The sequence below is a fragment of the Poromitra crassiceps genome (genome assembly GCF_964638095.1).
Source record: "Poromitra crassiceps genome assembly, chromosome: 15".
Lineage (NCBI taxonomy): Eukaryota > Metazoa > Chordata > Actinopteri > Beryciformes > Melamphaidae > Poromitra > Poromitra crassiceps.
The window spans coordinates 32679777-32695204 of NC_139634.1; the positions used below are offsets into that span (position 1 = coordinate 32679777).

Sequence of the window (15428 nt, forward strand, 5' to 3'; positions counted from 1 at the left end):
GGCGGGGCTGCTGGGATTTTTAAGGGGTTGTAGTTCAGTGTGAACAGCTGTCCGGAATGCCAAAACCGCATTCCAAAGGCCGCCTACAAATTAATAACCTAAATTAGGAGCGTTTAGAGTTCGAGAAACGCCATGTTCAAATAAGACCTCAGTGCAGACTCAGTGACTGTCACTTTATTTTGTCTTATAGCCTAGCTAGCCTGCACACACTTTTTCCGCTGGCTGAAAGTTCACCAGCGCTTCTTCATCCGCGGAGCAGCACATCGTCGGCGGCGGGACTTCCTACGCCTACGTCAACGTCTCTTTTCTCCTACCTAGGCCAACGCGCCTCATTGGTTAGGTGTCTGTCTCGTGGGCAAAAGTGTTGTTTTACCTCTTGTCCGCGCAACAACCAACATTGCTGAAATTGAAACCCCGTGAGCTGCTGCTGAGGATGTCCTTCCCGAGCGCGTCCGAACAACTCGAGGGAACTCCAAACTCAAAGCCGCCGTCGGACAGCTGTGTGTGTCTGGGTAGCAGAACCGAGCTGAGTGACGCGGTGTCTGTGTCCTTGGGCTTGGACTCGGCGGCGTCTTCTCAGCAGCAAAACAACATAAATCATGGCTCTGACTGCGCCTTGGCAGAGTGCGTCCCGACTCTGTGGAACACTCCCCCTCCTGAAGCGGCCATAAGCGTGACCTCAGAGTCAGAACTGACCGTGATGGAGCCGTCGAATGAAGTCGACACGAAAGCAGACGACTTTGCCAAAGTGTGCAGTGACATCTTTCGGGTGAACTATATGGACCTGCTCAGCGAAATGGAGAGCGGAAGAAACGGGACTGTGACGCGCGGCGGCCCGACGACGATGGCCCGGTACCTCGGCAAGGAGTCCAACTTGTTTCTGAGCCCGTCTCAGGTCCCGTCTCAGGTGGACGAGCGGTTACCTTTAAAGCAGTACTCTGCCTACTCTACTGCGAGCCCAGCCCTGTTCCGAGACACGGCCGGTGTATGGTGCGTCAATGAGCGCAGATACGGCGGCCGAACCGAGCCGGAGAGAGACGGTTCGGGCGGGCATACTGTGTTCTGCAAATTCTGTGACTACGGACAGGCTGCTCTTGGATCCAGGCAGCAGTGCTTTTGTGACCCCTATCGCGACGCCCAGGCCGGTGCGAAAGGTGACATGCGGGCAGGGATGCCACAGTATGTCCAGGTGGAAAGTTGCCAAAGTGCATTTCCTCAAAGGCATGCCATTGCCAATTATTCCGCTATCAAGACCGAAGCTACCGGCTGGCTGGATTGTACAGATACGACTTTCAGGTAAATAATTCATTTCATATGAACAATATTTTTTATAGGCCGATTTGTTGACGTCAGACTTGGATGGTATTTTGGTATTGTTTTGGTAACAAAATCCTCCAAGGCTGAATGGGTGGTTAAAGGCTTTATTCTTATGTCATAGAGCCTAAATAAAGGGATTTAGAAAGATTTAGAAATAAAAAGATTTGTTGTATCAGAAAGGACAATAACCATCGAAGATCCATTACAGTATGTCTCATTATCTGTCAAGCTACAAGTTCCAATTAATTGTTTGTCACCGATCTCCATCTTCAATCATTTATCCAGCACCTTTGTTCTAATGTGCTTGGCCGACTTGATAATCTTTTGACATCTATGCAAACGGCTTTAGGATGTACAGGACTATGGCAGTGAAGGCTGCACAAATCACTTGAATCTAGTACACTATAAAACTTTTTCTTTTCAATTACTTGGATGTCTTGGTTGTAGAAGCAGTCTGAGAGGAGGTGTGCACTCCTATCATACATCATTTGCACTCCCACAAATCCAAGGGCTCTTGGCCTTGGCAAAGCAGTGTTTGTCTCACACACACACACACACACACGCACACACACACACACACGCACACGCACACGCACACACACACACACACACACACACACACACACACAACACTCAGCTAAATCAGAGTTTGCCTTTCCCCTACCTTAACTGGACTGTCCCAGACTGTATTTCTGCTGTGGCTAACTGTACTACATACACAATAGGAGTATATCTATCAATGTCGCCATAAACAAGAGATACAGCACCTGTTGCTGATCCTGTGCCTGGAATGGGAGAAAATATGCTGGGATTTATTTACTTTTATAGATTCCATTAAACCGGTGGTGCCCAAACTTTTTGGGATGAGACCTACTTACAAAAAATACAACTACCGTAGTCATGAGCTACTTCTTTTCCCCTTGCCCCAGTATTATATTATTTATTTAACAATATTGAATAATGTTATAATGTTAAATCCTGTAGATACTGAGTTAGCTATACATTGGGATTTAGTTCATGCATTAAAAATAATTTTTTTTTTTTTTGATTTCTTTGGCGAGCTATTTATCGATGGCCTGAGATCTACCGGTAGATCACGATCTACCTATTGGGCAGTTAATAGTTAACAGTTGCAACAGTTGGCAAATTGTTTGCTCGTTACCTCTGTGTCATTTGGATTATTGCTCTGTGGTATGGTCATCTGCATCTAAAGCTCTACTAGGGAAGATACAAGTAGCACAAAACAAAGCAGCTATAGGCCGGTCCTGGGGTGCTCCCCTAAATCTAGCGTATAGCTGACATGCATACGTCTTACATGGCTTAGTGTTGAGAAAAGGCTAACGGCCAACCTACTTATATATTTTGTTCAAACTCAAACTTCTAAATTTCTTTTCAACAACATAATTTATACTTCAAGTATTCATACTCACTGCGAGGGGTGGTCAGACTTTACCCAGACCAAAAACCAACTACGGTACATCAAGAAAACAGTCATATACAGGTCTATAGCCTCTTGGAATTGTCTACCAAGCAATATTTGTCCCATCAAAGGTTGGTTTTAAAAGGATGCTCAGATCCCATCTACACTCACACACAGACAATGATGTTTGTCACATCACTTTTCTAAAGTATAGAGAGTTGTACGGACCATATATTAATATTTGGGCTATTATTGGCCAGCTAGAGGGCTAGCCGATCTAGCTATTGTCTGTCTTAGCTTAGATTTGCTTTTTATTCTTTCATTTTCTTTGTGTTTTTGTATTTTATTAATTAGTGTGCGTCATGTAATGTGTATTTTGTCTTGGACCCCAGGAAGACTAGCTGTCGTATAGGCGGCAGCTAATTTGGGGATATCCTTTTAATAAACTGTGTAATAGTAAGAGCAAGGTTCTTATTAATTTGGATTTAGCAAGTCACCAAGTTTCAAGTTTCATGAAAAGTAGCACTCAGAGGGCAGACTTAGTGACGCAAATCTGATCATCATTCATTCTTCATTTTAACCCTTACACTCTTAGATTTGTGTGTGTGTGTGTCTGTGTGTGTGTGTGTGTGTGTGTGTGTGTGTGTGTGTGTGTGTGTGTGTGTGTGTGTGTGTGTGTGTGTGTGTGTGTGTGTGAGAGAGAGAGAGAGAGAGGAGAGAGATTGAGGTTTGTGTCGAAGTAACTGGTGTGTGTTTGCATTAAAGCCTAAGGAAAAATTGTTGTTGAAAATGCTTTGTGTCTTATGTGTGCACACATCACAGTAAACAGATATCAAATCTGTTACTGATTCTCCTCCTTACAACCAATAATTTAATTTCTCTGCCACTAGAAAACAGGCTAACAGGTTGAGCAACATATTAGATAACAGTGAAACATGTCGTCTCACACAAATGATGAAATAGCCGTCTGGGCCAATGGTCCAACTAGAAACAGATATGTCCCCTGTTTCCAGCTGTAATTGTAGTTCCTCTTGTCCTAATTGGTGTCATCTTGAATGCTGTGATGCAGGAATGGAGATGCGTCATTTCCGCAAGTTTTCTCAAAATTGGATCCATGGTGTCTGAGATATAGACCCTTCTCACGGCCCGGGGGCCATTTTGTGTCGAAAAGGCAGGGTAAACACAGGTGCAAGCAAAACACTAATGAGGGTTTCAAACTTCCATGATTGGAATTTAGAAACCCTCATTAGTGTTTTGCTTGCACCTGTGTTTACCCTGCCTTTCCGACACAAAATGGCCCCCGTGAAAAGGGTCCATTGTTGACACATGAATGAGCAAACAAAGGAGCTAGCGCCCCCCTTGGGCTAATCAGTGTAATTTTGGTGGTGTGTGAACTAGGGTTGTCAAAAGTATCGATAGTATTGAAAAATATCAATACTGAAAATTTGAATTGGATACAATACTCATTTGCAACAGGTATCGATAGTATCGATAAGTATCAATACAAAAAATGTAAACGGATACAATACTCATTTGCACCAGTTTTCATACCATCAGTGCTTCCTTGTAATGAAAAAAATCACAGATTCTTCCCTCCCTATCATTGGGTATCTGTTGCTTCAACAAGCTAAACGTGTTCTGATGGCTAGAGCAGGGCTAATCTGCTGTCTAAATTCAAAGTTTGATCAGGCCTAGATTATGGAGAAGTGTGCATCTGTCCCTCCATCTGTCTAACTTTATTTTTATGCCTCTTGATGTGTCGTCATCCACCCCTTCCCGTGGTATCGAGAATGGTATCGAGTATCGATATTTTCCTGGGTATCGTATCGAAGTAGAAATTATAGTATCGTGACATCCCTAGTGTGAACCATGGTGAGATGCATCATTCCACTGACATAGTCCAACAAGTAAACAATGTATGTTGTTGCGCCTCACGTATCCCACTGAGTGCAATTTTAAACTTCCCCTAGGCTTCGTCACAATACGATCTATGTAAGGTATTGTGGGTGACGAGCAGACAAGTGAATAGATCCAGATCCTCCAATTCCAACATAGGCAGGGCAGGGAAATTCTATCTATAAATATCTAAATATATGTTTGTGTGTGTGTGTGTGTGTGTGTGTGTGTGTGTGTGTGTGTGTGTGTGTGTGTGTGTGTGTGTGTCCAGATATGAGGGTATGTTCCCGGGTATGAGCGTATACCTGTCTGACCGGAGAGTGTGCCAGGTGTGTGGTGATGACGCCTCAGGGTGTCACTATGGAGCAGTCACATGTGGCAGCTGCAAGGTATTCTTCAAGAGAGCCGCTGCAGGTGGGTCATAAAACAAACGCACGCACGCACACACGCACTAGGACTGCACAATTAATCCTTATTTTCTTCATCATCGCAATATGAACATGCGCAATAAACACATTGCAAAAGACTGCCTGAAACTAAACGAATAACAAACGTTTTATTTACACGCGTCATACATTCACACTCGGCGTGTGATGATCGTTTTGTCTTGTGTTGTAAATCCAGCGTACACCTTCCCCTTGCAGCGGTGCGCTCCGCCCCTCTGCCAAAGCCCAAACACGCCGTGTGTGTACTTCAGTGTGTATTTCATTTCTTTATTCTGTGGCCATAGGCTATTCAATGTTGGGCTCTATGTCAGCAGTGTACCTATTAAAACAGAAAGACATAGGAACTGTATAGCTAATATGCATCCTTCAATATTTTTGTTTATTTATCGCAAGTCATATCGTCATCGCATTATTGAACAATGTCAGCGCATATCGCAGAATTCCTTCATATCGTGCAGGCCTAGCACGCACACACACACACACACACACACACATACACGCACGCACACACACACACACACACACACACACACACACGCACACGCACACGCACACACCACCACTGCACATAGCCCAAACATGCTCAATTACTTGCCCACTTATTCCATCATTTACACCCACTCACTCACTCAGTCATGCAGCCAGGGCGCAGTGACCCAGGATTATGATGGCGACTTTTGTTATCACTTCCAATCACACCCACCACATGTTGCTATGAGTGGTACCTCGAGTCATCTCTCAAGCTCCTCCCTCAACCCCAAGACTTGTGTGTGTGTGTGTGCGTGCGTGTGCGTGTGCGTGTGCGTGTGTCCCTCAGGTAAGCAGAACCACCTGTGTGCCGGCCGTAATGACTGCACCATCGATAAGCTGAGGAGGAAGAACTGCGCCTCTTGCCGTCTCAAGAGGTGCTTCTTGTCGGGGATGAGCCTCAAAGGTGAGGAACTCCAAAGATTAGCATCCGATGAGAGGACGAGAACGAGAGGAACACTTGTGTGCCGTGCATTTAGAAAGTGAGGTCAATGGCGGGTCAGATACCTTAGATGTGTTGGATGTGAACTTACCGATCAAAATGTTCCTGTTTAAATACACTGTTGCAAATGTGTTTTGAGCACACAGGCCAAGAGAGCGTTCAGAAATGACAACCCTCCCACAGAGCGGTGCCATTAAATTAACTCCACGGGGCTATTATGCTTTTAAGGACGCCCCCATGTCTGCTCAAATGTTCTGCTCCGCTGTTCGTTCTGTAATAAGAGTCCAAAGCGGTGGCTGTTTTCCTTTCTGTTGTCTCTGTCTCTCCTCTACTTGTCATAATGGATGCGTGTTGGGACTCTAGGCCGCAGAGTGAAGGCGGCCGGCCAGACGAGGAGCGGAGACGAGGAGCAGCCCGCGGCTACGTGGGGAGCCGAGAGGAAGGACGGGCTCACGGAACCGGCGAGTGCAACTGTTGTTGTGGCTCAAGGTGGGGATCGGTATCCGAATCTGAATCAGAATAACTTTATCGATCCTCGAGGGGGAAATTTACCCCCATGCTCTACTTCCGTCCGCGACGAGTGAAGGCACATAGTCGATATTGTGCACGCCTCCCTTGGAACAAATGCATGACTCATTGTTTAAAAAATATGATGAATTTTGGATTTATTTTGGTAAAGTTCTGCTGCGATGCTGCCTGCTCAGTTTGTCATTCTGCGATGTCTTGTCGTTGTAGCGTCGTCCCAAGCTCAGGGTCCAAGTCCTGCCCACAGCCTGCGCTCGTGCCTGTCGCTGCTTAACATCCTGCAGGCCATCGAACCGACTGTGGTCCATGCGGGGCACGACCACGCCCAGCCCGACAGCTGCACATCCCTGCTTACCAGCCTCAACGAGCTGGGAGAGAGACAGCTGGTTAGCGTGGTGCGTTGGGCCAAGGCGTTACCAGGTGAACTCATCAAAAAAAGTCAACACATTACCAGGGAAACTGTTGCGTTGTAGGTAGGGTGTTTATGCCAGTTGGTCTGTACTCAATTGCTAGCCTGGTTGTTACAGGTCCAGTTTAATCCCAGATAAACCACCTCAGCAAGGCCATGCCATGCAAGAAGCACTGCAAGGTCTGGCAGTCAGCAAGGTTAAGTAAGACAGTGGAAGTCAGCTTGGCAAGATAATGTACAAGAGACAAACACCGTATTTAACTCTAAGTCCACAGTAACCAGGATGAGCTCCAGTATGCACTGATACAATCTAAAAAATAAAAAATGCCAGCTTAACCAGGCCAACCAGGCCCTGACACGATTGTTAGCATTGGGCAACGCTTTTTTAAACCTCAAGAGGCCTTTGCCAGAAATCCATCCGATTGAAACACTCAAAAAGTCGTTGAAAAGTAATTGCTGTAGGGTGTACAAACTGTCACCAAGCCAACAGCTATGAAAAAAAAATATATATATATATATTTTAGCCACTAGAGGGGGATATGTTCATATTTAACCCATGAGTGACACACTCAGTATTGTAACCAGACATGAATATGCATACTGTGCATTCTGCTGTGTTTTCAGTATGAAGTTTTCACACAGTTTTTCATTGACTCATAAAGTCGTATTATATCATGTTTCATGATATTGTTCATCTTAACATGACCAGAACTTTGAATAATTCAATGTTGATAACAGGTTTCCGTGACCTGCTTGTGGATGATCAGATGTCAATGATCCAGTCGTCATGGATGACGGTGATGGTGTTCGCTCTCGGCTGGAGGTCCTACACGCTCACCAACGGCTCCATGCTCTACTTCGCCCCAGACCTGGTCTTCAACGAGTAAGTTACTAAAACGTTCAATTCGTTTAGCATCCCTCAGCTCAGCCTAACATTTAATCGCTTAATGAAATGAAGTGATTCAAATGTTTGTCCACTTCTTCTGAAACAGGAATCAGTCTCTGTATCCAACAAACTTAGTTTTGACACTAGACTGCTGTGGTATCATTGTGACAACTTAACTTAGTTTGTTGACTACCATGAGATTGAACCTGTCACCATGATTGGGAAGCAAAACACACAGTGGAACATAGGCTTCAGATGAACAGAACAACAAAGACACAAAGATCTGACTGGTGTCTTTTCAGCCTAGACAGTAAAGATCTGACTGGTGTCTTTTCAGCCTAGACAGTAAACAAGTCTTTTTTTTGTTCTCACCTTCTCCTTTCATCTGCCACATGTGGCCACAGAGGGATCAGCTCAAAAGAGGATTTATTCATTTTATCATCGCAATCTGCTGCTGCATTGAGCTGTTTTTTTCTCACCTTGACGCTCCTTTTTAATTCATATCACATCCTCTTCCAGCCTTCGATTAAAACGCTCGTGACAGCTCAACTACTGTCTTTTATCTTTTCGCTGTACCGCTGAAAACCTAACACGGAAATTTGTGAACCCGGAGTTACATGATATACATAAAGGAACATTTCTACCGCCTGTTATCAGTAAGTAGTCTTCAGGGGAGAGCAACGTCGAGTGAGGATGCTGCTTAGAATGCTGAAGCAAGCCAAGGGTCCTCGCAGTCGGGCCCAGACTTGGCGGATGTTTCATGCGGCATTAGCAACCCACTCGTTCTGTCTGCATTAGACCTCTGTCACTCTGGCTGCTCCTGACGTGCATGATAATGGATACACCTGCCCTTGTTCCTGACCCTCATTTTCCTCTGCCTCCCTCATCCGTTCTGTTTATCCATTATCCGTCTGACTCATTTTCCTCACCTCTGCTGCTTAAACCTCGGCTTTCACTCTGTTCTCCGCCGTCCTCTTCTTCCTTTCATATTTTTCTCTGCCTGCCCTGACCGCATCTTCGCTAACCCCCTCTTCCCCTCTTCCTGCCACCTGATGCTGTCTCTTCTTCTCCTCCCCTCCCGCTGCTCCTCCCTCCGCCCACCGTCCTCGCAGCCAGCGGATGGAAGTGTCCAGCATGTACGACCACTGTGTGAGGATGAAGCTGCTGTCCCAGAGGTTCTCCCTGCTGAGAGTCACCCAGGAGGAGTTCGTCTGCATGAAGGCCCTGCTCCTCTTCAGCCTGAGTGAGTCCGTCGAGGACCCATGTCTCGAATATTATAAGTCGACTGTCAACTCGACCGGTGAAATACGAGCACAATAGATCGTAGCCTTGATGGAAAGCATAAAAGTCCGTGGGGATGAATGTTGTGTTCTGGTTTTGTTGGTCACACAGTGCCAGTGGAGGGCCTGAGGAGCCAGCGTTGTTTTGATGAGCTGCGGACCTCCTACATAAAGGAGCTGGACCGCTTGGCCAGCCGCCGCGGAGAGACCTCCCGTACACAGAGGCTGTTCCAGCTCACACAGCTGCTGGACTACCTCCAGCCGGTAACAGACCCAGCTCCACTTCACATACGAAAACACATCGCACCCCCGACCCTGAACTAGCACCGGAATGTCATTTTAGCTACCAATAACTGGACTACTTCTAGCTGGAAATAGATTAAAGTGTACCCCACACACACACAAAAGCACCTCGGTGTACAAGAGTTATCGGTGTATAGCATTGACTTATGATAAACTAACTGGGCTAGCTCAGGATGTTTAATAATTTCATTGGCAGGACTTTAAAGTAGTTTGGTACGCGAGGGCCGATAAATCATCACATTTAAACCTTTATTGTCTTTCAATGACATAGAGAGAGGCTTATACGCACTTTTATATCATCTTACCTTGACGGCTTTAGTGTCTTCTCGTCTTGCCTCAATTGACAAGCTGTGGCACAGCTCCAGCTTGCGCAGGATTGTGCTGCCATCTAAGGGTTCATACATCACAGATTCACATCACATCTACTTTAGCTTCTCTATACTCGTCGCCTGTGACTTTTACAATAGACATTTTAAGATTTTACCGATCACTCCCTCCGATAGTTTTAATGCCCTGTGAGCTGGAGCGTGGGGCCCTTCCTGCCAGTTCACAATCTAGGCTGCAGATCAGGGCTTTGTGGTCCAGCCCCTAGGCTTTGGAAGGCCCTGCCTGCGGAGATTAGACTGACAAATGTGTCATCTTTTATTGCCTCGTAAATCTCACGAAGCTTAATAGAGTTTGTTTTGGGTTATTTTACCCTCCTGTTATATGTGTTTGTTTTGTTCTTTTTCCAGTCCTGTGTGGTATAAAGTGTATTGTCTTCTTCCTGTCGTTATTTTAACGGTTACGATTAATAGTAGGTGATAGGGAGAAATTTAAATCACATTAGCCTTTATTTGGACAATCACTAGTTATTTATATATTCATATACATTTTAATTTAAGTTACACATAGTTATTGTGCATACACAGACAGACATCATATTCAGATTTAACCTGTACCTTACATTTGCAGCTCCTCTCTATCTCACACTGTGCCCTGTCACCGTGTCACTACGCCCTCTACAGGGCCAGAATAACAAATAGGTTGAGTCTAGAGAGTAGCCTTCAAATGTGCGTCGAGACAGATGTAATCTGATGCGTGTCCTATAAGTATCTTTGACTTTCTGTTTATTGTATGTAAGCCTGTGTATCCAAGATCTATGTTAATCATATAATCATATAAGACGACTTCTGACTCCTGGCTCCCTCTTTTTGATCACAAGTGGTTATCTTCAAATGGTTCACTGTTTACCTTTTGGCTGTCAATTTCTATTCAATAACAGTAGGAGTAAGCTATTATTCCAGTGGTTCAACTTCTGCAACAACAACAACAACAACAACACCACCACACACAATTTAGAACTACCGAAAAGGATTAGGGCCACATGTCAAAAATTATTTGAGTTCTGAGTTTAAGTCAGGATTCTGAGAATAAAGTCAGAATTCTGAAAATAAAGTTAGAATTCTGAGTTTGATGTCATAATTATGAGAGAAAAAGAAAGAAAATGTGAATTCTGAGATTAAAGTCAGAATTCTTATACGGTACATTTATTTGAGTTCTGAGTTTAAATCAGGATTCTGGGGGGAAAGGTTAGAAGACTTCTGAGATTAAAGTCAGAATTCTTATACATTTATTTGAGTCCTGAGTTTAAGTCAGGATTCTGGGGGGAAAGGTTAGAAGACTTCTGAGATTAAAGTCAGAATTCTTATACATTTATTTGAGTTCTGAGTTTAAGTCAGGATTCTGGGGGGAAAGGTTAGAAGACTTCTGAGATTAAAGTCAGAATTCTTATACATTTATTTGAGTTCTGAGTTTAAGTCAGGATTCTGGGGGGAAAGGTTAGAAGACTTCTGAGATTAAAGTCAGAATTCTGATACATTTATTTGAGTTCTGAGTTTAAGTCAGGATTCTGGGGGGAAAAGTTAGAAGACTTCTGAGATTAAAGTCAGAATTCTGAGATGAATGTCAGTATTCTGAGAATAAAGTCAGAATTATCAGATTAAAGTCAGAATTCAGAGAAAAAAGTCAGAATTCCGTATGAGTGTCAGAATTCAGAGAAAAAAGTCAGAATTACGTATGAGGATGTCAGAATTCTGAGATTAAAGTCAGAATTCAGAGGAAAAAAGTCAGCATACTGTTACTGTTACATGTGATCATTGACTGATGATGTCACTGATGATATTACCAATGTTGTACCAAAGTTTGAATGTCTGGGGTTCATAGATTTTTGTGACATCAAAGTGGAGTCAGAAGCCAAAAAAGGTTGGGAACCCGTGTATTATTCTGTTATAATCTAACCAGTTTACATTCTCTGTCTATCTGTGTGTCTCTCTCCCCCCCCCCCCCTCTCACACACTCTCAGATTGTGAAGAAGCTGCACCAGTTCACCTATGATCTGTTCATCCAAGCTCAGAGCCTGCAGACACGCGTCAGCTTTCCAGAGATGATCTCGGAGATAGTGAGCGTTTACGTCCCCAAGATCCTCACAGGCATGGTCAAGCCCATCCTTTTCCACAAAACTGCCTAGAGCACATTGTCCCATACATCTTCACTTCTGCACCCAGTCCTTTGACCATTTTTGCTATATCTGAAATAGCTGGAGAGGGTTAAATTTTGAGGTAATACCCTGTCAGTGGGTCATAGTGGGGCTGTGGGTGGATATTTAGAGAGGGAGATACTTTCTTCTAATCTATTGTAATTTACTATCTACCGTAAATTCCGGACTATAAGCCGCACCGGTGTATAAGCCGCACCTGCAAAGTTGACTATTTTTTTCTTATATAAGCCGCACCGGACTAGCCGCGGGTGTTTTAATGGTATTTTTTTTTTTTTTTTTTTTGTGTTTTAATGTTTAATTACCATATGTAAGGGTTCATGCACAGAGGGGATTGTCGGGAAAGAGATGGCTGTTTGAGGAAGCTCCCATTTATTAACATTTCAACAAAACAACATAACACAACACCACCTGTGTTGTTATTTACAGTGCACACAGTGTCATACAGTGTCATACAGTGTGGTGAAAAGAGGGCAAGAGAGGAAATTAAAACAGAAGTGGATTTATAGTTAGAAAGAGTGCTAAAAAAGAGAGATTTTTTTTTTGAAAAAATCCATAGATAAGCCGCACCGTTATATAAGCCGCAGGGGCCAAAAAAGCCCAAAAAACGGGGAAAAAGGTGCGGCTTATAGTCCGGAATTTACGGTACTCTCAATTCTTCTTGCTAGCTATTCACTATACCACAGACATCAAATGCTTCTCAAAGTGTGCTGATTATGTAATTATAAGCTATATTTTACTTGCGTTGAATACTTTTTAGCATGCATTCCTCCATATGAGCTCACAGATGGTCATGTGTGTGTGTGTGTGTGTGTGTGTGCTACACACACACACATGTAGGATTTTTCTTTGACTTGATAATGAGAGGGAAGACATTAAACAGGAAAAAGATATATCTTCAGACATCATCATAGTTTCTCTGTGTCGTAATAATCTTAGATGAGCTCTTTCACAATGAATATTGTGTATACCTGAGGTGAACAAACTTGTCTGACAGTTCATGGAGTGCGCTGGTATGCATGTTAAAAGATAAGTGTCTCACCCATGTGAACTATTTCTTTAGGTCAAATCTAGATATTCTCTACATTTATATATAGATACATTTATATATAGATACATTTATATATAGATAAATCTTTTAGGGCTGTCCCCAACCATGGAAATGCTTAGTTGACTAATAGTCAACAGTACGAGTTTGTTGACTAAATGAAAAAGTGAGATAATCGACAAGTCTGTAAAATTGAATCTTCACCTCCTTCTTTACTTCCTTTCCTTCTACTTCCTGCACCTTATTGCATTCATGCAAAAATAATCAGAGTTTTATACACATGGACAGATGGATATTTCTGAATATTGCTGTGATACCAAAGATGTTTCTAATTTCGGGGGACATACTGTATCTCAAACAACATGAAAAAAAGGTTAAAAGTAACAAATTAATAAAAAATAAGACCCCGATAGCTTATTAGTTGATTAACACAAGAGGGACTGGGGAATTTCTTTTATGCTTCCCTCTACTGGCCACAGCAGTGGCCGGAGGCATAGTTTTCGCGTTATCCGTCCGTCCGTACAGTACGAACGTCCATTCTTGTGAACGAGATATCTCAAGAACGTCTGGAGGGGATTTCTTCCAATTTAGCACAAAATGTCCACTTGGACTCAAGGATGAACTAATTACAATTTAGTGGTCAAAGGTCAAGGTCACTATGAACTGTTTTTGGCCATAACGCAAGAATTCATACGCTAATTATGACAAAAATGTTTAATGGGATCAAATTCGGATTACGTGATGACATTTTATATTCAAAAGTTCAAATGTCAACTTCACTGTCTGTGACATCATAATGTTTTCTTACCACTGTAGAAAACAATGGTGGGTCATTCTACAAAAACGGTGGACGTGCAGACAAAAATTGTTGCCCCAAAAAGTTGACCTATAACCACATGAATTATATTGATTTGGAGCCCAACATACTTGTATGTGTCCACCCTCTTCACCTCCCCTCCCTGGATGACCTCCTGTTCCTCTGCTAGTCCACCACAAGCTCATTGGTTTTGCTGATATTGAGCTTCAGGTGATTGTCGTTGTACCGTGTGACAAAGCTCCCTATAAGTCCTCTGTACCCCTCTGTAAAAAATAGTCTCTATGTGAAGACAGCATGTTTCTCACTGGAAATTATTCAATGGAATCATACATGTCAATATAGTCAGAACTTCCATGTTGCCAAAAAGTACACTTAATAATATACCTTTTTATTAAATTCCTTCAACGTCTTCACTACAATGTATGAGTCTGGACAGACATGGATGTCGACCGCAACTTGACTTGTTGGCAGAGGCATACAGCTGCAAGGCGGTTAATTCTAGTTCTTGTGTTGTTATGTTTGCTTCTTTTTGAGTGTAATACTTTAATCCAAAGTATGTTTTCGAAAAGGACATTTCGGTCTGTTGTAATTTTTCTACTGTTGTACTTTCACTAAAGTGTTATTTACAAGTGCTATAATCTGTGTATCCTCATGCATTCATCCCAGCTGCAGCTAATGACTTTCAGAAAGCGATGTTTCTGCTCAACATTAAAACGTCCAGCTAAGAGACTGCCCATTTGTTACAACACATCCAGCTTTATATGTCCTAGAATAGGAAGCATGAGTGCACATGTGTCTGTAAATAATGACGGGGCAGAATGTACACCATTATGTTTATGTCGCATCACATCGCGGCTCTCTTTAAGGTGTGGTCTCTTTTGAATGCTTGCTAACGATAATACAGTCATGTCCCTGCTGTTCCCTGGCTCCTAGACTCATTTCTGAAACGGTTGAATGATTTCTTGAAATGTTTTTTTGTATAATTTGTTTTGCAGAAAGGCGGACAGGCAGGTTATGCAAAGCATCAGAGAGGGAGACAGGCCTTTTCAGCCACTGCGTTATCTAGCGTCAGGATTGAGTCCGCCTCCACCCAAACAGGTAATAGATTACAGCAGGAAGGAAGTACGCACAACATTCCACAGAGGGCTGGCTGGTCATGGGAGGAGGAGGAGCTGATATTATATATCTATTTGCCCTGTGTTGTGAGAGTCAGCCGTGTGTGGGGAGCATAAATCGACGCCTAGGTTTTACTACCATCTAGTGGCGGCGGCGGGGTCTACAGCTTTAAATCAAGCTCGGCAGTAGGGTGGCATCTGTTGGACTTGCTGACATTTGCTTTGTAATGTAATTGGACACGAAAGCAAAGCACTTAGCCGCTTGAACAAGGGTGCTGTTGAGAGGGATTACGCCGCATGATAGATTGCCCAGTCAGTAATGAATGAATTAATTTCAATCAAAAGAATCGTTCACGGTTCTAATCTTGAAGTCTATCTTGTGACGGACAAGTAAGGAGTCTGAATTTTCAGATGTGCGTTCGAGGAACGCCTCACACTTCCAAACCACCAAACTTTATTG

General features: G+C 43.4%; 1 protein-coding gene across 1 annotated transcript; it reads left to right on the top strand.

Moving 5' to 3' along the window:
- Positions 1-420: 420 nt before the first annotated feature.
- Positions 421-14771, top strand: LOC310789673 (progesterone receptor-like). Its single transcript, XM_083651329.1, has 9 exons — positions 421-1296; positions 4905-5047; positions 5897-6013; positions 6413-6538; positions 6785-6994; positions 7722-7866; positions 8982-9112; positions 9262-9413; positions 11797-14771. Exons 1-9 carry the CDS (start codon positions 434-436, stop codon positions 11959-11961), a joined length of 2052 nt encoding a protein of 683 aa, XP_083507455.1. The 5' UTR covers positions 421-433; the 3' UTR covers positions 11962-14771.
- Positions 14772-15428: the final 657 nt, after the last annotated feature.